Raw genomic sequence first — 25021 nt, 5'->3', positions numbered from 1 at the left:
CAGCTTCAAGGAGAGCTCTCTACAAGCATCTTACAGATTCCCATGAAGCACCAGGCTACGTTGCTAAGGGCAATTAGGTAATCCTGTCAATGGAGAAAGGTTATTATCTTTTCAAAACCCGTGTATTCAAAAATCTGATAACGGGGAAAAAGAAGTTGCCATAAGGCAATACCAACCCAAAGCATTTATGATACAGAAAGCATTTACATTTTATTTCTTGCATTTTTTTTTTGTTATTTTTTTTCTATTTCTTGTACACACAGGAAGTGTCTGGATTGCCCTACCAGATGCTGGAAGAGCAATACGAAACTGAGGCTCTGAGCTGTGTCTGAAGAGATGTAAGTACCAGATTATCAGTGTTTTTACAAAACTGAGATGGCATGACATTGAACCAGACGTTGTTTTAAAAGAGTTAGGTTTATGAGTCTATACCATTGGGTGAGTTACGAACTTGCAACCAAAATTTACATATATAATATGCAAAAGAACAAACCCTTCAGGTTGACTTATAATAAATCACATTTGCCCCAGAAGGAAAGACAGAATGGCTTTGAGGAAACATTTATATTCTGTGTACCACTGGATAGACTCACGCATGCCCAGACTCACGCATGCCCAACGGATGGAAATTCTAGGTAGGCAGAAGCTTATCGGACTGGTGTACACATGGACTTGGATACGCAATCCTGGTGTGTACTTTTAGGGCCAACTCTGTGTGGGATGCATGAACACAGAGCTCAGGAAAGGTCTCTGTTACCTATGATGAAGGGTACCCTTGACCCTCGGCCACTTGACCCATATTGCCTATAAACAGATCCTGGAGACCACAGCTACTGGCTGTAGGAGGACAGTTGATCGCCTTTACCAAGGTGCACTGGCCAAGGGAGAGCTACTGGATCAGACCACACTGTTTCAGTGGCCGCAACCCCTCCTCTTGGAAGCGACAACTCCCTCTGCACAGCAGTTTCTCCTGCTTGAAGCGGAGATCACACGGGAAGAAACCTACTGTGTTTCTGCCAAGTCACTGTGGGAATGCCGGGAACAGCACCCCCGGGAGCCCGCAGAGGCAGAACCAACAGACCCGCTCCTGCTGCTTGGCGCTTACGACAACTTCCCCTTAAACAGTGTTATCCTTTCCCTCCTACGGGGGGCCGGGTTTCTCCCATATTTCTCATGGGGGTCAAATCAACATAGAACAGATTCTAGCTGATGAGTTACGATGTGTGTTGCCAACCGTGACAACACACTGATGATACTGAGTATTCACTCGGGCTCTTCGAATTTGGCTGGAAGTTGAACAGTCCAGTGGGATCCTGCGGAAGATAAAGTGACGGTGGGTTAGCTCCTTCTCAGCACCCCCAAAGCTTCCCGACATGCTCCAGAGACGCCGGTCGAGACTGCAGAATCCGGGTCCTTCTCTTCAGACAGGCTTTTCTGATGCCTTTTCTGATGCCAAAGGCAGGCAGGCCAAGTTCAAAGTCTGGACACAGAGGCACTTCCAAAGTTTGGCAAGGAGGGGGCAGGTTCACTAAGTGGGGCTTTATCTCCGTGCTTCTCATTATAACCCCAGACGTCTGTGGCACGTGCACAGGAGCGGAGACCTTTAGGTCGTGGAGGGGTCGTGCTTTTTCTTCTTGCCCCGACAGGACTTGCAGACACAGCAGATTATACACGGGGAAGCCAGGAGCAGCAAGGGTGAAGTCACCAGGGCAATGATGCCCAGTCCCACCAGGATCCCCACCACCTGGAAATTCGGAAGAAAAGCTTAGTTCAGCGCTTCAGTCTCCCTAGATGCGCACTGAACCATCCACCATCCACTACAGACGGAATGCTTATCTCCTCCCCCACCCCACAAAAATTCCCATGTTGAAACCTTTATGTCCAACATAATGGTATTGGGAAATGAAGGCCTTTGGGAGGTAATTAGGACTGGAGGGTGGAGCCCTCACGGCAGGATTAGTGCCCTTATAAAAAGAGATTATCAGAGCGCTTGCTTCCCCCCACCTCCCGAGCAGGCGGCACCATGTGAGGACGCGGTGACAAGAAGGCCACCTGCAGACCAGGAAGAGGGTCCTTGCTAGAACCCAACCATTCTGTCACCTTCAACTCGGGCTTCTTATCTCCAGAACTGGGATAAATACGTGTCTATTTTTCAAACCCCCCAGTTTTATGGTAATTTATTCTAGCAGCCTGAATGAAGACACCACCTGAGGCATATGAAAGAGTCACAGTTATGGAAGCTTTCAGCCAGTGTCTGCATGATCTGAACCGGATATGAGCCAGGGAGGCAGCAAGGACTAGATCCAAGGTGAGAAGAAACCGGACGCACAGGCTCTGTGTCACACAGAGTTGTTGGCACTCTCCCTACCAGAGTCTCCTTGACAGCCTCATAGGGATGCTAATATGATTCCAAGGCTATTAACACTGACGCCCTTAAAAGGAACGTAGTCTTTAATAAATTTCAAACACTATTAAAAATAAACCAGGACTCCCTCTGAACCTCCCAGAGAAACCCACAATGGCATGTGCAGAGGGGTCAAAGCTCCAGCAGGGGCCCACAGGATTTTAGAGAACTGCCTTCTACAAGAAATATGACTTACAGGGCTTTAGGAAAGTCATTCTATCCTTTTTTCAAGAGGAGGGAATATCTGCCTGGATTCTGCAGGTCACTGTAAATTACTAGGCTGCTCTGGGGCCCTGCCCCTCGCCCTGCCCTCAAGGGGATCGTGCTTCTGAACTAGCTCCTGAACTAGACCCTGGCCCAGAGCTCCGCAGAACCTCCCAGGCTGAGATAGGTAAGCAGAGAACAGGGTGGGGAGGAGGACTGGGTGGGCTTTTTAAGCCACCCCGAGTCCCATACAGCTCCTGCTCCCTTAAAGGTCAGGGTACCTGCGTTCGGTTCCACATCACTGAGGCTCTTGAGTGGCCCAGCTTGTTCCTGCATGGCCCTTTGTCGTAATGTCTGAGGAAAATGTCATTCTGAAAAACAAAGAGAGAGGTTTCAGTAAACACGCTCTTTTGAATAGAGGACTAAACACTAACCACATCAGATGGCCGTGGTGGAAAGCAAAGGCTCTTTCCGGGAATACAAATGGTGGCCCCTGGGAATTCCAAGGCCACGATCTCTAGAATATGTCTCAGTACTTTCACAAATCACGGAGTGAAAACAGATCCTAATCATCGAGACCCTTGACTGAATCTAGAAAGGATTAGAGTCCTGACCAACCATCTTTGAAAGGTGGCCCTAGCACAGGTGTGACATGGAATGGAGATTTCAAGTGGAGAGTATGTGGGAAAAAATGCCAGCGGCTGAGATGGGAAACACAGACATGGGGTCCAAGAAAGGTTACTAACTCAATGGGGGAAGAAGGAGAAGAAGTCACAGATGAGAGGAAAGCGCCCAGACAGAGTCAGGAGCCTGGTCGAAAGAAATGACAACAGAGAGATGAACTTTGTTGGGAAGATGATGGCCACACTTTGGACAGTTAAACTCAAGAGATACTCAAGCCATACTGTTCAAAAGGCAGCTGATTACACAGATGAGAATTTGGGGGAAAAGATGGGAATCAGCGTACGTGGGGTGGAGAAAAACCACAGAAGTAGATGAGATCACCCAGGGAGAGAGTGTAGACAGGCAGGCAAAGAGGATGTAAGGAGGGAGCACCTGGGCGCCTCAGTTGGTTAAGCATCTGACTTTTGAGTTCGGCTCAGGTCATGATTTCGGAGTTGTGAGATAGAGCCCCATGCCCAGTGCAGAGCCTGCTTAAGATTCTTTCTCTCCCTCTTCCTCTGCCCCTCCCCCTTCTGGCTCTCTCACTCTAAAAAAAAGAAAAGAAAGAAAAACAAGAATGAGTCAAGGAGCACCTGCAAAGGAAATAGAAGTGGCCAGAAATGTAGACGGGAAATCAGAAGAGATGTCATCACTGAAGCAGAGGCAGTCAAGACGTCAAAGGCAGTGGAGACTCTAGGTTTGAGGAGGACTAAAACATCCACTGAATTTTATCCAAAAGACAGTACTCAAAGCCTTGGCAAAACACAGTCAAGCCTGTGACAATGTGGCAGGCTAAGTGCATTTCAAAGGACTGGAGGTAAGTATCAAGGATGAGAGGCAATTATGCTGTTTTGAGCTTGGCTTCCAAGAGAGGGAGAGAGAAAGAGAATGGTAGTAAGGGAGACATGCAGGCTTGAGAAAAATGGGACTCGTTTTTAAGTGGGACACAGCTGAGCACATAGAGATGTTAGTAAAAATTGAAATCACAGGAGAGAGAAGAGATAATGGAAAGGGACAAGTGTCTGAGGTCCCCAGAGCAGATTAAGAACACTTCGTCCTCTGAACCAGCAGGGATGAGGACCAAGGCAGCAGCAAACTCAACATCCCAGCAAAACTCAAAAATCACTCAGTTTGGGCATCTGTCTCAGGCTTGGCTCTCGGACAATCATCCTGCTCCCAGACCCAGGCTCTGAAACTTTCCTATAAACAAAGATCAACACCACCATCTGACACAGAACACTTGTCGAGAGAAAAACATCATTACCAACAAGCCAGTGCCCCTGGCGAAAACCAAGAAAATTAAATCTTGGAAAACAATGACCAGAAAAAGATGCTTCAGTATTTGCAGTCTGTGTATCCAGGCTTTTAACATCTGTGCCATTTCACCTCGAGCACCGAGCAGCCCAAGTAACGAACAGTGTGTTCCTTGCAACCCCATACCCCAAACATATTTCAGCCAAAGGATGGGGGGGTCTGGCACACATCTTTATTCCCTTACATTCTTGCTTCTTAAAAAGAACCTCATGGGCTCAGCCTCCTTGGGATATGAACCCAATTAATGTTCTGCTTAAACCTGAAGGCAAACAGAAAAGAGGTCTTTCTTTTGTAAAAACACGAGGAGTTTTCACAGTCAGTGAAAACCTCGCCCAGAGTATCACACGCTTGGAATCATAATGGGTCTCAAATATCACACATACATTCACGGGCTTAGGATCAATGGAATTAACCAAATAAATAAATAAATAAAAACACTGCCAAGATTCCACAGCCTGAAATGTCAGTTTTCTTTCCCCTAATTTATACCTCAGCTTGAAACGCCAAGATCGGGCTGACTAAAATTCTTCCACACAGATATCATCTGAAACAACTTGTCTAATTTTCACTTAAAAATCAGGCCCGTGGCAGCCAGCATGCATCCCATAATAGCCGCACACGGACTCCCTAACCATGTGATATTAACGGGTCACCAGAGCCACTTATCAGACTGAAGCCAACCAGGCAACTGAAATGAAAAATAGCGCGGGGCGCCCGGATGGCTCAGGCGGTTGGGTGTCGGGCTCTTGATTCCGGCTCAGACTGTGACCTCAAAGTCATGTGACCGAGCCCCGCATCAGGCTCCATGCTCAGTGTGGAGTCTGCTTGAGATTCTCTCTCTTCTCCTACCCTTCCCCCAACTTGCGCTCGCTTGCTCTCATTCTCTCTCTTAAATAAATAAATAAATCTTGTAAAAAAATAAATAAATAAATAAATAATTGAGAAAAGAAGGTTCACCCCACCATGACGGAGAGCTCACTCTGGTATCGATGTATTTCATTAGTCCACATTGCCAGAATAGGCACTATCTCTTCTTATTTGGGGTAGCACACACGTGCTAGAAGAAACACCAGAATTGAAGGGAGATCTGCTCTGCCATCCTTCACAACACCTTTTACCTCTGAGGGTACCGTGAGCCTCGGCTCGGGACTGCCTGAGCCGCACCTGGCCCGGGCCAGATGTGCTTCACCAAGGTGAGGGGGAGAGAGTCACTGAAGCAGACCCCATTATCCGGGAATGGAGCCCTAACAAAACCAGAGCAAGACCACAGTCACGCCAATGAATGGTTATTTAAGACATCCCCTTGATTTGAGTGGCTTTCTTCTTTAAATTCAAAAAGAGGAAGAGAACCAAATTATGGTAGGCGGAAAAACTGCTCGCCTACTGATGCCCGTGGCCCACTCCCCAGAATTTGAGAATTTGTTGGCTTTCGTGGAAAAAGGGACTTTACACATGTGATTAAAGTAAGAGCATGAGATGGCGGAGAACAGCCTGTATCATCCAGATGTGACCAGTCTAATCACTCTATCATCCAGATGTGGCCAATCTCATCAGAGGGTCCTTAAGGGCAGAGCAGCTTTCCCAGCTGTGGTCAGAGGGAGCTGCGACAAAGGAAGAATGGGTCAGAGAGATGTGATGTGGCTGGCTTCACAGGTGGAGAAAGGGGCCACAAGCCAATGAATGTGGGCAGCTTCTAGAAGCTACAAAACCCAGAAATGGATTCTCCCCTGGAATCCAGAAAAGAATGCAGCCCTGAGGACACCTTGATTTTAGTCCAGTGAGACCCACATCAGATTTCCAGAGGATAGAACTAAAGACAAAAAATATCTCTGTTGTTTCAAGCCACTACGTATGTGGTGATTTGTGACAGCAGCAAAATAAATGAACACACTGACGGCTCTCTACGTGATAAGAGGAGACAGTGCCCCCAACGCAGAAGCTGTCCCTAAAACGAAAGCTTGCCTTTAAAGCTAAGCTGACACAGTGAAGGGACTCAAAGGGACATTTGCTAGACATTTAAGTAGCAGCCTCAGAAAGAATCCTTAAGAAAAATAACCTTCTTTTGCAGGATAAACACAGACTCAAGATTTTAAAAGGAAAGCCTGGAGGATCCCGATGGGTGCACAGATCTGATGAAGAGAGAGACCACAGAAGACGCTTCCAGGTGGCACTTACGTCCAGGTTCTGGAGACAGTACCAGCAAAACGTGTGTTTGCAATTCTTGCACATCATCTGGGCACAGCCCTCGTTTCGTTCGATGTAAACCCGACAGACGGGGCACTGCTTGATGGGGGCTTCTGTGTCTGTCCCAAAGAGGGCCCTAGAAACGAAATGGATGAGAAATTATGGGGGGGGGGGCAAGAATGCTGCTAGAACTACAAGGGTGTCCACACTAACCAGGGCTGGGGAAGAGTGGGCCGAGTGTCATTAATTCAACAGGTCACTAGAGCCGCTCTAGATTCCACTTTACGCACCAACTGAATTCCTAGGGTTCCTGATGGGTGAGGTAGTGGCCTCTCCCTCATCTGAGTTTAATTCACTTCCATGGAAGAGGGTGGGGGTAAAAATAGGAGGGACACAGATTATTAGTCGTACGGATAATTCAAAAAAAAAAAAGAACCTTAATTTACATATCTTTGGCTAGGAGTCATGCTATAATTGTACTTTCCACACCTGACTTAGTTCCTTATTTGGCCGAGTTAGTATTTCATTCCCTGAGCACACACTGTCTAAAGCAAAAGCACAAGCGTTCTGCTACACAACAGAAAAACCAGTTCTGGATCTCACACGGCATAGACAAATCTTCTTGGCGATCTGTTCTGATAAAGAAACAGAACAGGTCGCGGGATGCAAGAATCAATACCTGAAAATCAACACCCAGCCTCATTAAAGAGCCTTGCTCCCGACGGATGCCTAGGTCAGCGCAGGCTCACAGACTTAAGAGGCACGGAAAATAAGTGGAACGCATGGGGGGTGCGGTTAGGGGAGCCACAGCGCCGTGCTGCACATTAGCTAGTGTTCATCAGAACCAGCCCCCGGTTCACGGAGACATCAAGTTCACAAAGCGTCCTTGGATCCAGGATCGGATTTGGTACTCAGAGTAACCGTATTACAGCAGTGGGACAGTTACCATTTTAATTCTTTCCCCTACCACCTTTTTTTTCCCCCAAATAGAGAAACAGACTCATAGAGGCTGAATGACTTCCATGAGGTCCTGCCGATACCAAGTGACCATGTCAGAACTCAACCTCTTAGGGTGCCCGGGTGGCTCAGCCAGCTGGGCGTCTGCCTTCAGCTCGGGTCATGATCCAAAGAGTCTGGGGATAAAGCCCCACATTGGCTCTCTGCTCAGTGGAGGGTCTGCTTCTCCCTCTGACTCCCCCCACCCCCGCCATGCTCTTTCTTAAATAAATAAAATCTTAAAAAATAAAAATAAAAAATAGAACCCAACCCCTCTCTGCTCTGGGATCTTCCCCTTGTCCCATGATGCCCGCAGACCTATCCGCCACGTGCAGAGGTTACTGGCTAAGAAGGCGCGTGCCTGCCCCGGGCACTAGGTCTAGTTTTCCTTTTGGTTTGTTTGGTCCCAGATTCAAGCACAGTATCCTAGCCAGGTAGCGCTCCTGTTCCTGAAGAATGGTGCCACGCTCTCTGAGGATGTGGGGGTGAGCCAGCCAACTGGACTGGGCACAGCAGTGCCTCTGTTCTCGCCGGTGCAGAACAGCCAGAGCCTCCAGAAAAGCCAGGGATCGTGCACAAAGGTCTCTCATTCTGGGCCCTTCTGCTGCCGTAAAAACCCTTTGTACTGAAAGGTACAGATTTAACTGCTTCTCATTGTCACCGACTCTGAACTTTGGCACCGTCTTTGCGGGGCACCACGTATAGGGGATGCAGCTCTTTCCCTCTAAGACCTGGGTACTGAGCATCGAGCCCCTGAAGGCCTGCCGCTTCTGTTGTGCTCTCTCCACAGGGCTGGCACACCCCACAGGCTGCCGCACGGTCAGGTCACAAAGTAATTTCCGCATCGTTTTGCAGGCAGGAAGAAATCCACGGCAGGTGCTCGTGGCTTCTAAGCAAACGGCTGTGGACGAGCCATGCCTGGCTATTGAAAACCAGGGGGCCATGGGCCTTCCAAGCTGAAGAAAAATCAAAATGCCTTCAGACCCTCATTCCAGTGGTATCTGGTAGAGTCTCCAGGGGTAAATACCTAAAATCCCCTTAGAAAGACTGTGTCGGTTACTCTTTGTTAACAACTTCCCAGTTCGGAGACGCTTCTCAGGGAAGTTCCACGGGGGAAAGAACCCATCTCTGAATTCCATCACAAGAGAACTCCTTCTCCAAGTGACCTATTTGGGGTGAAAAATCACAAAGACCATTTCTCCTTTCTTACCTGTGCTCTGTTGGCAGGACGATGGGCTGACTATCTCTACAGGAGACCTCTGCGTGCCAAGCATCCTTGCAACAGGAGCAGAACTTCAGGTGGCAAGAAGGGCACTCCACCTGCACGGGCTGTCCTGGGTCACCGGAGGCAACAGGGCACACGGTCTGACAGTCTGCGACAGGACACCACGTTCGGTGGGGGTCCAGGTGAACTTCTAGAGCATAAACAAAGAAAATGTGGCGGTCTATGTGTCTTTCGTACGGGCCTAGACTTTCCCTCCTTCCTTCTTCTCTTTTATAGGCTAATGTTTATGGAAGGTTAGTACAACCGAGGGCAGTGACTTCTACTCTTGGTCTTCATAATGGACCCAGACCTACGAGGTCACTCAGCTCTGCCACGTTTCTCAAAGTAGGTACTAGTGGAAGAGGCCACCACTGCCCTTACGAACAGATAGGAAGTGTTCTCACTAACCCAAATGGGCAAGTCTTTTGGAATACTTCTCACCTTTCAGCACTCAAAGTAGGCAAAAATCTTAAGTCCCTGCTACAACTATTTGGGGGTATTATCTTGGGAGGAAAACTGGACCTGAAGGACCTACAGAAGCAAAAGGAAAAAGAAATTCATGGGATTTTGTCCTTTCCGGGACTGAGAAATAAGCAGTGAGGTTTCTTCCTACCTTTTTTAGAGGAAACTGAAAGAACAAGGAAGAAATCAAATAGTTGAAGGACCAAACAGTGCCTGGTGTGGCTTAGCCAAGAAGTCAGATTAGCTGTCAATTTGGATATTCTGTTCTCCTACCATATGCTAGTTAGAGATATTTGTAAAAGACTCAGAAGATCCACAATCAAAAGGTTTCACAGACCACAAAATGATAGTCAGTTATAGACTATACCAACCACATCCAAGTGGCCTGTAGGAAGGAATATGGAGTTGGGGGTAAGCCGACTGTCATTCTATTCAAATGTTTACAAATCTTGTTTGGTTTTCCATTTTTCTATTCAATAACAGACCTCACATTCTTGTCTTACAATGTGACCTTTAAGGGAACATATCATGTAAAAATGATGTTATTTGAGGAAAAGAGTTGCCCTTTTTTCTCTGAACCAATGTATTTTGCAAATTTTAAACTGATGGATTCCAGTTTTAAATCTCCTAAGGCTTATGATTCTTGGAAATTTCCACACAGGAGGCAAAAAGACCCAAAGAGTGGTGCGAAAAGGAAATGAAGGCATTAAGTATGAGCTTAGTTTTAAAGGTAATAATTTTACAAATTCAGTATCAGGGGAAATAAGTCCAAAATGTTCCAGCAAACACGGTCTCCATTAATCTCTCGTCTAGAAAAGACAGCAATCAGATCCATGCTTATTACAGGTTTTCATTCAAAAAGAGAACACTTACACTTATTTTCTTATCTAATAATTCTGGGGAATAGGGGTTGGAGAACGATGAGCCAAATAAAATCAGAAAAGGGAAACCTATGATTCACAGGTGCTCAGACCCCAAGAGAGATGGACCCTTGAAAGAAATCCCCAAAAGTTTGAGAAAGGCTAGTTAGAAAATCAAGGGAACAGTGACACAAACCTCTGCTCCAAGGTCCTGACCTTTTATTTCCACACATTTATATTTTTCTTCCAAACTCTTATAACGGCTTCACAAACACCAAGTCCAAAGAAATGAAGGCTGGTGTATAAATTAGAGCTAAGGACTCACACATCACCTACCTTCTTAACCACCCATTCCAAATCACAGGACTTTTAATTTTTTTCTAAGATTTTATGTATTTATTTCACAGAGAGAGAGAGACAGTGAGAGAGGGAACACAAGCAGGGGGAGTGGGAGAGGGAGAAGCAGGCTTCCCTCTGAGCAGGGAGCCCCATGCAGGGCTGGATCCCAGGATCCTGGGATCATGACCTGAGCCAAAGGCTGACGTTTAACGACTGAGCCACCCACGTGCCCCCAAATCCCAGGTCTTTTAAAGGACTGACAATACGGAAAGGAAAGGAAAGACTCATATTATAGTTAAATTTGTAACATCCCTGCGGACCACCGTAAAAAAGATACAAGGATACGACTTGTCCTCATAATTCTAATCCAAATTATTTGGTAGGCATTCTGAGCTGTTTGTTTGTACCAGCTTATTTTTCAGGTATCCGGGTTGCCACAATAAAAGCAGAAACAATAAATACGGGAGCAGTTACAAATTTTGATGAATCCCCGTAAAGAAAAACAAACGTAGGAGGCAAGGCGGCTGATGCACACTCCAGTGCAAAAAGCAACGGAAGAGTCTGAGCTGCAGAACGCAGCGATGCTCTGAACTTTCCTCCGTTTCGACAGAACAAGAATGATGAGGCGAAGGAGATGATGGAAGGGGCAAAACGGAGACATTGCAGCCTTCTCCTTACTTCGTTAGAAGTCTCGGTCTTTAGGGATCGCTTACAGAGCTTAACCAACACCCGAAGTGGAGTTACCAGGAGACAGATTTCAACCCTATCCAGAACTGTAGGGACTCCTCCAGCCACCTTTACGGTATCTGGCCAACATCTGACCCAGCTTCTTTCAAACCTCCCGGCTGAGAAAGCTCAGGTCTCTATAGACACACAACGCAGCGGACTTGCGCTCTCAGTCTCCCGTGCAGCCAGGGTGCGGTCATGTGACATGGTTCTGACCAATGGGAGGTGAGGGAAGGCCGCAAGGGGCTTCTGGGACTAGACCTCCTTCCGGATACTCGGGCAAGAATCTTCCTTCCGTCTGCGAGCCTGTGAACGTGGCTGTGTGAAGCTGTGATGCCCGGGCCGCCACAACCCTGCGAACTCTAACGGGAAAATTGCAGGAGTTGGAGAAGTTGAACCGCTCCGTCAACCACACCCGCAACTGCCTACCTCTGGATTTCCTGTGCGTGAGGGAATTCAGTGCCTTCGCTGGTTAAGGCACTTGTGAGCCCGGCATTCTGTTCCTTGCAGACGAAATCATCTCAACCCATAAGGTTACCTCTAGCAACAGGGAGCAAATGCCCAGGTCAGACAAGGACTGCTCCCTCCAGTGCGGATGGTAAGTTTACAAAGGGGATTAAAGTACCATGTCCGAGACGAGCTTTAAAGTCTTTATAAGTGAGGCACGAGGAAATGGGAGTATGCAAATAGAAATAAAATATACATTACACATCATCCTGTAGAAAACCTTATTTCCCATAATAAAATTTTATTTTTATTATTTATTAACCTTTTTAATAATTAACACCCTGTGCCAGACCCATAAGGCTTTTGTGTAGGTTACTAGACAAATAATAGAAATCCATATAGCTGAACACTATGTAGCTCTAAAATAAGGTGAACCGATGTGACAATATGGAAAGATCCCAAAGATATACTGCCAGTTCAAAAATGCAGATTGAGGAAGAGTATAAATGAACCATGTTTATAAGAGCATGTATATATAGAAATATGTTTTAACATTTTCAGAAAATCTAAGAAGCATAAGAAGAGTTATCCTTGAGTAAAGGGCAGGGGCTGTAATCGGAGGCAAAGATTTCGTTTAATACTAAACTTGAATTTGTTTTTTAAGAAATATTTTATTTGAGAGAGAAAGAGAGAGAGAGAGAGCATGAGTTGAGGGGGCAGAGGGAGAGGGAGAAGCAGACTCTCCACTGAGCCAGGATCCAGATGCGGGGCTCAATCCCAGGACCCTGAGATCATGACCTGAGCCAAAAGCAGCCGCTTAACCAGTTGAGACATGCACATGCCCCTAAACTTGAATTTAAAAAGAAACAAGAGCAAATGCTACTTTTATATATATATTTTTTTACTTTTATAATTTTTTAAAGCTAGTTTTAAAAGGCTACTACCAACAGCACCTGGGTGGTCAGTCGGTTGGGCATCTGACTCTTGGTTTGGGCTCAGGTCATGATCTCAACGTCAGGAGATCAAGCCCGGCTTTGGGCTCTGTGCTCAGTGGGGAGTTTGCTCAAGATTCTCTCCCTCGCTGCCCCTCCCTCCCTCCCCCTGTGCTTGCACACTCTCTTTAATAAATAAGGTTGCCTGCATAGTTCAATCGGTTAAGCATCTGCCTTCAGCTCAGGTCATGATCTCAGGGTCCTAGGATTGAGTCCCACATCGGGCTTGCTGTTCAGCAAGGAGTCTGCTTCTCCCGCTCACTCTCCCTCTCTCTCAAATAAATAGATAAAATCTTTTTTAAATTTTTAAAAATTAAAGGCTACTGTCAATTTGGTATATGAATAATAGGCTAATAAAATAATTCTGGATCTAAGCTCTTCCCTGGAAAATCATCTACTTTTTCTATTCAAATTTCCCCTCCGTTTCACATTCTTCTCCATATATTCAATTCTCATTCTAGGCTTTTCCTTACCCTAAAATTCATCTCATCTTTAACCAAGTTATAGCCTATCCATTCTTAAAGGACCTACTACATGGGGCACCTGGGTGACTCAGTTGTTAAGTGTCTGTGTTTGGCTCAGGTCATGATCCCAGGGTCCTGGGATCGAGGCCCACATCGGGCTCCCTGCTCATCAGGAAGCCTGCTTCTCCTTCTCCCATCCCCCTGCTTGTGTGCCTGCTCTCACTCTCTTTCTCCCTGTCACATAAACAAATAAAGTCTTTTAAAAAAAAGATTTAAAAAATAAAGGACCTACAACATACTTGTCTTAATTTTGGTGTCACAGAACCAGCATCTTGTTCATTGCTGTCCTCTAGTCTCTTCATGGAGATGGCCCTTCTCTCTTTAGGTTGAAGGCAAGGAATACTTATTTTATTTGTGTGTTCCAATACACTGACACAGTCTTGGGATGCTTCCTGTTGATTTATAGCAGTCATTCTTGGTTTTTTGCAAAAGCTAGATATAGTCCTCTGCCAACAATTGCCTTACAATACACATACTACTAATACCATCTTGAATTGCCTTGCACTGGAATTTATTTTCCATTCTCTTCTAGTGCTTTCATCAACAGATGTACATAGCACACTAAATCCATCCAATACCAGTCCAGGTGTTGAAAGTATGTTATGATCGTTATTAGACTCTAAAAATCTCCACCCACCTCAGTTAGGCTCTCTACATTTGGAAAGACACCAACTTGGCAAAACATGGAACTTTACATATAGCACTCTCAAAATTAGACCTCCTTTATGAAGCATCACCTATAAGGGTGACAACGAAAAAAATTTCTAACATTAAAATGAACATTACCCTTGCTAGAACCCTACTTACTGTCTCCCTGTACCTAACATCCATTTCACCTTCCTGTTTCATGTCAGTCCTTGGATGAGTGATCCAGATTCACTGATTCTCATTCCTTTCCCCTCATATCCTCCTTAAGTCTCTAAAGTAAACTTTTTCTTCCCAGTTCCTTAATAGACTGCTCTCTGAAAGTTAAAACAGCCATCCCTCTACTCATCCCTGGCAAATGTTTCTCATTCTATCTTCTGATACTCTTGGGGCTCTCTTCCATGAGGCACCAGCCTCTCTATTCTCTTCCCACAACCTTCCTTCTCCTTTCATATCAGTCCTGCTTCCTTTGGTTCCATCGATGGATGGTGTCAAAGGCTCAGTCCTTGATTTTTCCCAAATGTCCTTACTTACAGAACCCAAGCCGTGACTGAGTCTCAATCTTGCTTTAATTTGGACTATTCCAAACTTCTTCTTGAGGCCTGACTGCTTGTGCTGATATGCCTGAAAACTTAGTCAAATGTCTGTTATTCATTGTCCACTCAACAAATGATCAATTTCAGGGACTTTTTAGAGACCCTAGCCTTAAAGAGATGAAAATAGAGGTTTGCTTCTCAGAAATCTCAGTGTGAAAAGAGCAAGAGATGTTTAAATTAATGAAATATTTTCAAAAAGCAATGCAATAACTGACAGGGCACCCCCATGAGATAACATAAAATAAACTATTACCATCTGTGAGCGGCTCTTAGGGGTGGAGGTAAGGAATGTGTAATATACAGAAGATTTTTGTAAGACAGGAATATTTTAACACTTTTCTTATCTGAGTACCCATAATGAAGTTTCCCCTTTCAATCAGCTCTAAACGCAGGAAGTAGAACTGGTCGCTCGTGCTCACAGTACAAAGCAGATGGCACATGCTGAGATGAAGTTCAAGAGAGCTAAGGCACCACGTAAACAGAGATCAGAAAACAAAAAACATTCCCCAGAATAGCAACTCTGTAGGCAACCAGAGTATGGAAGGTATAAAAGGGAAAGAATAGTCTCCTTCCAGAAACTGTAATAAAGACGCTGTACTTAAGAAGACACTGAGCAAGGACATTGGCAGTCACCTTCTAAAGCGGGGTCTTGCCAGGAGCCAACAGCCTACTCCATCTTCTCAACTCCACATTTGGTGACATCAAGTGAATCGCCCACTTGAGAAATCAGCCACAATGAGAGTATTTACACTACAGAAATTGGCAAACACCATTAATCAGAGCCTCCCCACTTCCCCCGCAAATCTGTTTACCAACACATCACTGAACACTGTCCAAACTGAGAGCAAACACTTAAATATATAAACCCGACTTCAATACCATCCAGTGGGGGGGGGGGGCACAGAGCGGGCAACCAAAGAACAGAACGTAGCACAAGAGGAGGAGAAATTGAAAGGACAACAGTGACCGTTCCTTGAGCCACATTTGCTGGCCAGCCTTTTCTCCTTCCTGAACATTCCACATACAGACAAGTACTTCTACCTGAAGTAACCTCACCTGTCTCCATGGGTATGTATCTTCTTCTTCTAGAGTATTTGGTATTTGGTTATATTCTCATTTTTTGATCATTAATTGGTTTTTGCACATCTGAGTGGGATCTTTAACTCCAGTGAGAGCTACTCTAGAGGAGAGGCAAGCTCTTTCTTCCACTTAGAACCATAGCATGAGGGGTTCCTGGGTAGCTCAGTTAAGCCTCTGCCTTCGGCTCAGGTCATAACCCCAGGGTCCTGGGATCGAGCCCCACGTTGGGCTCCCTGTGCCTCGGGAAGCCTGTTCTCCCTCTCCTGCTCCCCCTACTTGTGTTCCTTCTCCCACTGTGTCTCTGTCAAATAAAATCTTAAAAAAAGAACCATAGCATGTCACAAGTAAATATTTCTGGATCTCCCTATCCAATTTCCAAGCACCCCTCAGCGCCAATCAGATGGGATGTACTCAGTACATACCTGTCCACCCAGCAAATCAAAATTTTTTCCTTTATAAATACAGAGGGTCAGGGCCTGGGTGGCTCAGTCGTTAAGCATCTGCCTTCGGCTCAGGTCATGATCCCAGGGTCCTGGGATCAAGCCCCACATCAGGCTCCCTGCTCAGCAGGAAGCCTGCTTCTCCCTCTCCCACTCCCCCTGCTTGTGTTCCCTCTCTCGCTGTCTCTCTCTCACAGTCAAATAAATAAATAAATAAATAATATATAAATACAGAGGGTTACAGGAGAAAACAGAAGACAGATATCTACTAATTTAAACCAATTACTTCTCTCAACTAGAGCCCCCTTTCAGCCCTTTTATTTACTTAAGTTTTTATTTAAATTCCAGTTAGTTCACATACATTGTAATATTAGCTGGGGGTGTCGAATTTAGTGATTCCTCACTTACATACAACACTCAGTGCTCATCCTAACAAGTGCCCTCCCTACTCCCCATCCCCCATTTAACCTATCCCCATGTCTGCCTCCCCTCCAGTAACCCTCAGTTTGTTCCCTAGAGTTAAGAGTCTGTTTCCTGGTTTGCCTCTCCCCCCCCCCACCAATGTTCATCTGTTTGGTTTCTTAAGTTCCACATATTAGTGAAATCACATGGTATTTGTCTTTTTCTGACTTCTTTTGCTTAGCATAAGACTCTCTAGCTCCATCCACGTTGTTGCAAATGACAAGACTTGATTCTTTTTTGTGGTTGAGTGATATTCCATTGTACATATACACCACATCTTCTTTATCCCTTCATCTGTCAATAGACATTTGGGCTCTTCCCATAACTTGGCTCTAGTTGATAATGTTGCTATAAACCTCGGAGTACATGTGTCCCTTCGAGTCTATTTTTGTATCCTTTGGGTAAATACTTTATAGTGCGATTACTGGATCATCAGCCACTCTTTTCGAGAATTTAAATAAAAAGAAAGCACTGCTAGTTAGAATCTGACACAATTCTTTGAGAAATGTCTATCAATACAGGAAGTGCCCACAGTAGCAATACAGTAACATGTGTTTCTGTAACGTTTGCTTTTGGGCACAGATATTCCCTACACGAGTACCCAAGCTTGTCCTACAGCTTTGAAATACTGTTCTGGTTATGCAAAAGATATTGCCAAAGGAGGTGTGCTATTGTCTTCTTGATAAACCATGAAGAGCAGAGGAAGTAACTATTCTGAGGCAAAAAGACAAATCCAGCTGAATTGCTGACAGTCCCCTCAGCTTTCTGTTTCCATGTTAACATGAGGAGCTGAGTAAGTTAACAAGGAGTTAACAGAAGATTCAGAAGAGTAGTGACTCAACTTCTCTAACTGGAGATGGAGATAAGATTAAAGAGACTGATCCCTTGGCAGTCAAACAGCAGACACCAGCCTTCTATAGAAATTCATGAGGACATTTTTGAATGTGGAGAAAAGGTATACTGGTGCCTCTGGGCCTGAACATACAAAGAATACTTACAGGATTTGTTTTTTTCCTCTGCCTGCTTTATTTTTGATTCGTGACAGAGACCTCTCTGCTCAAAAGCACACTTTCCGCTTTTTCAACGAGGTAACTATCAATTTGGTCAGAATTGCTGGAGATAAGCCTCTGAGAGTGCTACACTGGTGTGAGAACCAGATGACTCTGAGCAAACATTACTTCTGCTTCTGAGAGTTATTTATGGATGTCCATTTTTTAAAAACACATTTAAGTCGATAGATTGGAACCATGACTAGGAAGCCAATCTACACGTGGTTTTGACCTGAAAGATTTCCAATGTATATCCAAATGATGCAAAAGAAGAGATTTATACAGGTAATAAGGCAGTGAAATTTTATAAGGAGCTAAGCAAGCAAGGGGAAAGGTCGCAGAACAGTCATCAAGGGCCTGATCACAGATGAAGATGATAAGGCCTAAGCCCAATGAGAAGCCACTGGTGGGGAGTGCCAATTTTTTGGGTAGTTTTATTAACACAAATATGGCATACCCATAAGCTGTCTATTCATTTTCTTTGCTACACAGCCTGGCATTGGGACCCTGATGGCCAGCTGGATTGTTTTTTCCACAAAGGCTTTGCAGTTCTTAGAGGAGACATTTTGACCAGTCCCTGCACAGTAAGATTTGCTGCACATCAAGCTCTTTGACGATGGAGACTAGGAATTTCTGAAAGCCACAGGACAGCATGTGCTTTATTTTCTTGTTGCTCTCATAACCAATGCTGGGCATCAAGATCTGGCCCTTGGTTCTCCTGTGCACCCTATGGTCAGCACCTCTGGGTTTCCATCAGTTGCATTTAATATGCCATGAAGAGCACAGTTTTGCTTTATAACTATCAAGTTATAGAGTCTACCCTGAACGGAACCTAGAAGCCAGATTAGCAGAAAAGGAAAACACACTGCCGGGGCATCAGATATTAGTGGTCCTAAACTCACCAAAGAGGAACCAACTGATGGGCGCCAGGTGGAAGCCAAATTGCTGTCCATGAACAAGGGCTTCCTCCCCTCGCTCTTGACTCTACCCCAATGAGCTGAGCAGAGTCAGAAGGGGGGGGTGTATAGTAATAAAAAGTGTATTAAAAATTTTGCATTAACCATGTACAGGTACAGGTTAAAAAAAAAAAGGTATACTTTTTATTACTATTATTGTGAATTCAATTCTAACTCCTGGCTCTTGGCCTTGGAAACAGTTATGAGGTAGATAAGCAAAATGCACAGTTATCCCGAAAGTTTAATGTTTAGTTTTTCCCCCCTTCAAACTTCCATTCCAAAGTTGGAGGAAGATGAACTCATGCGTATTCAACTAATTTCTTCTGCATCAGCAGTGATAAAATCTTCATGGAGCTCTGAGATGGAGGTAAATTCGGGAATCCAGAAAAAGAAAAAGCAGGGCCCTGTGTACATCATTCCCAGTGGTGCCCCCAGCACCTTGACATGAACATGATTCAGCAGGGATTAAATGTAATGGACTTACATCGGAGACAGACAAATTCACAAACTTCAATCAGAATTTACTTATGAAAGATAGAACTGATTACTGAAATAAAGCTCCATGACTACTTGACGTAAGAGTACTTGTTCATATAAATTATGCAAGGCAGGAAATGCTATTCAAAGCTATTTCTACTTCTGTATTCTGACGATTATTGAGAAATAAACATTCTGAGAAAACTGCCAGGAGGGCCATATCAGACCCCAGTGATGGCCTTCAGTTTTCAAAAGCTGATCTCACGACCCTTGGTTTATCCCCACCGGAAACTATCACAATTAGGGATGTAGAGTTTGCTTTTATCCTGTTGTAAATTCTCTGAACTAACATGAGGGAGTTTTCTGCCGTCATGAAACTGTGCCAAAAAAGATATTCCACGATTTCTTATTGTGAGGAACACAATACATCCGAGCTAATTATCAGCTGAAATAAACCAAACTGCTTTAACTTTTATGACCCGCTGCATTTTTAATTATGCCAAAGTTAATTTGCTTTCTGATAGCTCAAAGAACAAAGGTCTTCTGTAGATAGTTAAAATGCAATTAAACTCCACTGATCAGAATTAACATCCGCTATGGTAAATAAATTCAAACAGATGTGGCCTTGAGCCAAGGGGCTGCTGTCAAGACTGCGGAGGATGAGCACAGAATTTCAAACCTGGAAACAGCTTCTGAATTTATCTAGTCTCACGCTGTTAGGTTACAACCCATGGAAGTGAGGTGTTTGCTTTACTTGTGGTTAGTGAATATATGCCGAGACTGGGCTGTTTTTCCTCCTAGAAAACCACTGTATGCGTAAAAACATAATCGTGTGATTAAACAGATTTCCATTTCCACTATCAGCCCTGGAATCTTCTGTCTTTAAAGCAGCCACTTGCAAGTCATCATCTCCTTGGAGGTGGTCAGAGAAGGTGGATTTATGCTTCGAGTAAGAGTATGAAGGAACCAGATATGGCAGGTGGTGTAAGAAATTAGCTTTCATTATCACGGTGCCATACAGCACCTTTTTTTTTTTTAAGTGTGTTACGTAGGTCACCATACAGTACATCATTAGTATTTGATGTCATGTTCCATGATTCATTGTTTGCATATGACGCCCAGTGCTCCAAGCAATCTGTGAGCTCCTTAATATCTATCGCCAGGCTCACTCCTCCCCCCACCTCCCTCCCTTCTAAAACCCTCCATTTGTTTCCCGGAGTCCATAGTCTCTCATGGTTCGTCCCCCACTCCGATTTCTGCCCCTTCATTTTTCCCTTTTCCTAATATCCCCCATGCTGTTCCTTATGGTCCACAAATAAGTGAAACCATATGATATTTGACTTTCTCTGTTTGACTTATTTCACTCAGCATAATCTCTTCCAAGTTGATGCAAAAGTTGGGTGTTCATCCTTTCTGATGGCTGAGTAATATTCCACTGTGTGTATGGACCACGTCTTCTTTATCCATTGTCTGTTGAAGGGCATCTTGGCTCTTTCCACATTTTGGCGATTGTGGACATTGCTGCTATGAACATTGGGGAAGCATACAACACTTTAGAATCTAGGACAATAAGGGTAGAAACATGCTGAAAAAGATACAAATTAAGATGAAAAGGGAAGAAAAGTGGTATTATTGTGTTATACGCTCAGTCAAGATATGATCTGGGTTCTAGAAGGTGCCTTCTTCATTTAGTTTAGAAAACTGGGGTAAAGATCAGATGGGGTGGTGGCCGTGATGAATAACAAAACAACAACAATGACGACGACACGGTGACAGACACACAGTGTTAACTCACTCTGTACAGCAGCCCTAGCAGAAGCCGTCCATTATCATCCCCCTTTGAGAGATGAAAAAAATGAAGTGCACACAGGGAGAGGCAAACAGTTCACATGATGGAGAATATCTGGGTCCCCTTTAGAAATGTCATCCTACTCAATGATAAATGTCCTTTCTTGCAGATACTTCAGGTTTTGTTAGCTGAAACTGCTAGAGACTGCGGTTTTAGATTTTGAGAACCCACAAGAAAGACTTGATGGTAAAGGAGAGGAAGCAGGAAGCCGAGGAGAAAGTGTGAGCTCCCAGAAGCCCAGAAGAGCTTCGCAAGCGAATCCTAGGCTTAGTCACACATTTACCACAAAACACCAGAAAAGCAGGCTCAAGAGGAGAACATGTGCATGCATGCACGTGCAAGCACAAGAATGGGCTTGCGGTCAGCAGCGACGAACAGGAAGATACCTCGTGAGAGACAGGAGGTGTTAAAAAAATCAAACCGAAAAAAACCAAAAAAATCAAACCCAAGTGACACTAAGGTCATTAAAGTATCCCACAGCCCTAAAAAGAAAAAACACCGAAAGAAACCAAATAACCACACACTAGGTGAGACAGTGTGTTTATCTCATACTATGGTGAGATAAAACCTCCATGAATGGACACAAAAGAGTGGCGGGGAACATTTCACCAAGGACAGATAAAGGCACAAGAGGAAAAAAAGAGCCATATCATAAACGTGGGGACTCATAGCAAAAGGAGGCTGGGACAAATGCTCAGAGTGGACAGCTTTCAGAGCAAGGCGGGGCCGCGGCTGACGGCGGAGTCTAGAAGGGCACCTGGCACACAGCAGATACTCGGTCCCCCAAAAAGGAAATACTGAAGACGTAAGCGAATGCAGGAGGATTAACAGGTAACAGGAAAATAAATTCTTATTTTAGTTCACTTCTCTCCAAAGGAGAACAGTATGACCCTTGAACCATTTGTAGGAGTTTCCAGCCACTCCGTGAGAATACAAATATCCAAGAACGGACCCTTTAACCTACCAAGAAACGGAAACAATTTGCAATTATAATAAGTAAAACAGGGTCACAGAAAAATAGGAAAAGTGCTTAAGGACTAGAGATGGAAAATCTTAACCCAGTTTAAAAAAAAAAATACCCTATTTTGAAAAAGGAGATTGTGGGCAAGCAGATTCGAGAGACAAGCAAATTCTAACATTAATCATCAGGCATCATGTGCTTTGAGAACCAGTCGAGAGCACAGCAGTGATCACTAACACATGCCAAACTTAGTATCCTCTTCTCTTTGTTAATACTGGAAGGCTGACACAGAAGAGGAAAGCCGTAAACACGGTAGTAGCCAACGGAAAGTCACAGATGGAAGGAGAGTGGATTCATAGAATAACCAATCAATGCCAAATGCCGTTTTTCCACTTTATATAAACAGTGATGGTTTAGGCTCGCTCCTATTCAAAATATTTTTCCCCATGAAAACTTAGATGAAAACAAAGCTATAAAAGGCGAACTAACCGTATATGCAACGTAAAGCAGAAGACAAAACACAGATGACGAACTAAACACTGAGAACTTGGTAGGGAGTAAGAACTGGGCAAACTAATGAAAATTTTGGGAATTCAGATACAGGGCTGCCACTGATCTGATTGTCCATTTTTCCAGAGCCACCACAATTTCTACAACTGTATCTGAGAGCCCAGCCAGAGACTTTTACTTTCCAATTAGTCATTTAGTTCATTCACAACATGAGTATTTAAAACATCCCAAGATCCCATTCTAAACAGTTCCACATAAAACACTCTCATGGCAGGGGCGCCTGCGTGGCTCAGTTGGTTAAGCATCTGCCTTAGGCTCAAGTCATGATCTTGGGGTCCTGGGATCCTTGGATGGAGCCCTGCATCAGGCTCCCTGCTCTGTGGGGAGGCTGCTTCTTGCCCTCTCTCTTCCCTTCCCCCTGCCCCGTGCTCTCTCATTCTCTCTCTTAAATAAATAAAATCTTAAAGAAAAAAAAAAAAAAAACTTTCATGGCCTAGACCTTAAAGTCACCTAGCTGATAAGTCTTGAGTTTGAGGTAGACAGGAAGTCTACCGAGTAAAAATGAGATACACAATTCAGATACAGACGATGCCGATCAAGTAAACTTCCTTATGTAACACTGTTAACTTATACTGATTCTTACTCGGCATGCCTACTGTCTAATAATAATTCTGTATTATGGATGACAATGAAGAAGTGCCTGAATTGGTACTGGAGAATTACAAATCGCCTTCCAGAATCATCTCACATCAATGTCTCTGGACCTTGGTTTCCTTTCTTATAAAATGAAGGAGTTGAACCACATGGTCACCAGACTTAACATACTTCCAAATATAACGTACTCCCCACACTTTACAATAGTAAAAATGTCTAATCGGCAGTTCCTCCAACACTAAACATAGAATCGCCATTTGACACAGCAATTCCACTCCTGGGTATAAACCCAAAAGAACTGAAAGCAAGGACTCGGAAAGGTACTTGTACCCCAACGTTCACTGCAGCATTATTCACAACAGACAAAGGTAGAAACCACCCAAGTGTCCTTCAACAGATGAATGGTTAAACAAAATGTGGTATATACATACCATGGAATATTATCCTTTGGCCATAAAAAGAAATAGAAGTCCTGAGACATGCCACGCACGACATGGCTGAACCTTTAAGACATTATACAAGTGAAATAAGCCAGACCCAAAAGGAAAATATTGTATAATTGCAATTCCATGAAATATCTACACTAGGCAAATTTACAGAACAGTCAGCAGAGCAGAAGTTACCAGGGGCTGGGGAAAAAAGGGAAATGGGAAGTTATTATTTAATTATAGTTTCTGCTTGGGAAAGAGATGGTAGTGATGTTTGCATAAAATTGTGTATGTTCTTAAGGCCACTGAATTGTACACTTAAAATGGGTGAAATGGTATGTTTTATGTTTTAGATAGATGTTATCCTAAGGAAAAAAATATGGAGGGCGCCTGAGTGGATCAGTTGGTCGAGCGACTGCCTTCAGCTCAGGTCATGATCCTGGAGTCCCGGGATCTGGTCCCGCATTGGGCTCCCTGCTCAGCTGGGGGTCTGCTTCTCCCTTTGATCTTCTACCTCTCATACTCGCTCGCTCTCATTCTCCCTCTCTCTCAAATAAATAAATAAAATCTTTTTAAAAATATGGAATTATTCCTATAGATGAAGAAGCTTAGATACAGTCTATGTGATGCTAGGCAGGTCTCAACCTCTCCAATTGTTACTGTCTTCATCTAAAAAATAAGGATAATAAAATCCATGATCAATTCATGGGATCTGTAGTGGGACATCTGCCTAGAACCTGTGATAAAAAAAATAAATTCTATGTATGAGCCAAACTATTTGATCAACTTAAAATGCATCAAAGATAAGACAAGCGAGACAACCCATGAAAGACTCACACATAAGAGAGAAATGTTCCTCTTTCCTTCATTTTACCTCTTGGACTTTACTAATCCAGATTTAAGAGCTAGCAATCAGAAAACTTGCATGTTCATGCTAGATGAGAGTTTATTTTATTCAGTCAATGAGACTATGTGTTCTAGGGGAACAACTTTCTCCTATTTCTCAGATATAGAAAAACAGACCATTTAGAGGTGCCTGGGGGGCTCAGTCGGTTAAGCGTCTGACTCTTGGTTTCAGCTCAGGTCATGATCTCAGGGTCCTGGGAAGGATCCTTGTATTGGGCTCTGCACTCAGCAGGGAGTCTACTTCCCCTTTCCCTCTCCCTGGGCCCCTCTTCCCTGCTTATGCATGTACACTGTCTCTTTCTCTCTAAAATAAATAAATCTTAAAAAAAAAAAAAAAAGGAAAGAAAGAAAGACCATTTAGTTCAAGAATGTCCAGAGTGTGACAGGACAGGAAGGGCTACTTAAAAAAAGATCTTGGTAAAAGAACAAAAATAAATAAATCTTACAGATAAAAAGGGAGTACAAATAGAAAGCTATATAAATTACCGCAAGGCCAAAGCCAGAAAGAAAATGAGCCTGGTAGATTGTAAATTGCATTAGAATGACACAATTGCTCTGATTACAGGTGTGGTATCAAAAGAACAAATAGTGAGTATTACAAGCAGCAGTAAAAATGTTTGGGTCAGTGG

The 25021-nt window shown here is 44.1% G+C and overlaps 1 protein-coding gene across 2 annotated transcripts in view; it reads right to left on the bottom strand.

Annotated features, from left to right (window-relative positions):
* Positions 1–607: 607 nt before the first annotated feature.
* The window catches only part of RNF144B (ring finger protein 144B), a 66277-nt gene continuing 41863 nt past the window's right edge, over positions 608–25021 (bottom strand). For both annotated transcript variants that reach the window (XM_032861625.1, XM_032861626.1), the window contains 4 exons: positions 8976–9180; positions 6761–6905; positions 2890–2979; positions 608–1744 (listed from right to left, as the gene is read on the bottom strand). In XM_032861625.1, coding sequence (XP_032717516.1) covers positions 1604–1744; positions 2890–2979; positions 6761–6905; positions 8976–9180 — 581 coding nt within the window. In that variant the 3' untranslated portion in view covers positions 608–1603. The remainder of the gene's footprint in view (positions 1745–2889; positions 2980–6760; positions 6906–8975; positions 9181–25021) is intronic.

This window comes from Lontra canadensis, unplaced genomic scaffold (assembly GCF_010015895.1).
Source record: "Lontra canadensis isolate GAN:19392208 unplaced genomic scaffold, GSC_riverotter_1.0 scaffold21, whole genome shotgun sequence".
Classification (NCBI taxonomy): Eukaryota; Metazoa; Chordata; class Mammalia; order Carnivora; family Mustelidae; genus Lontra; species Lontra canadensis.
Note: the sequence above shows the minus strand (reverse complement) of the source record. Positions and strands in the feature narration are given on the sequence as shown.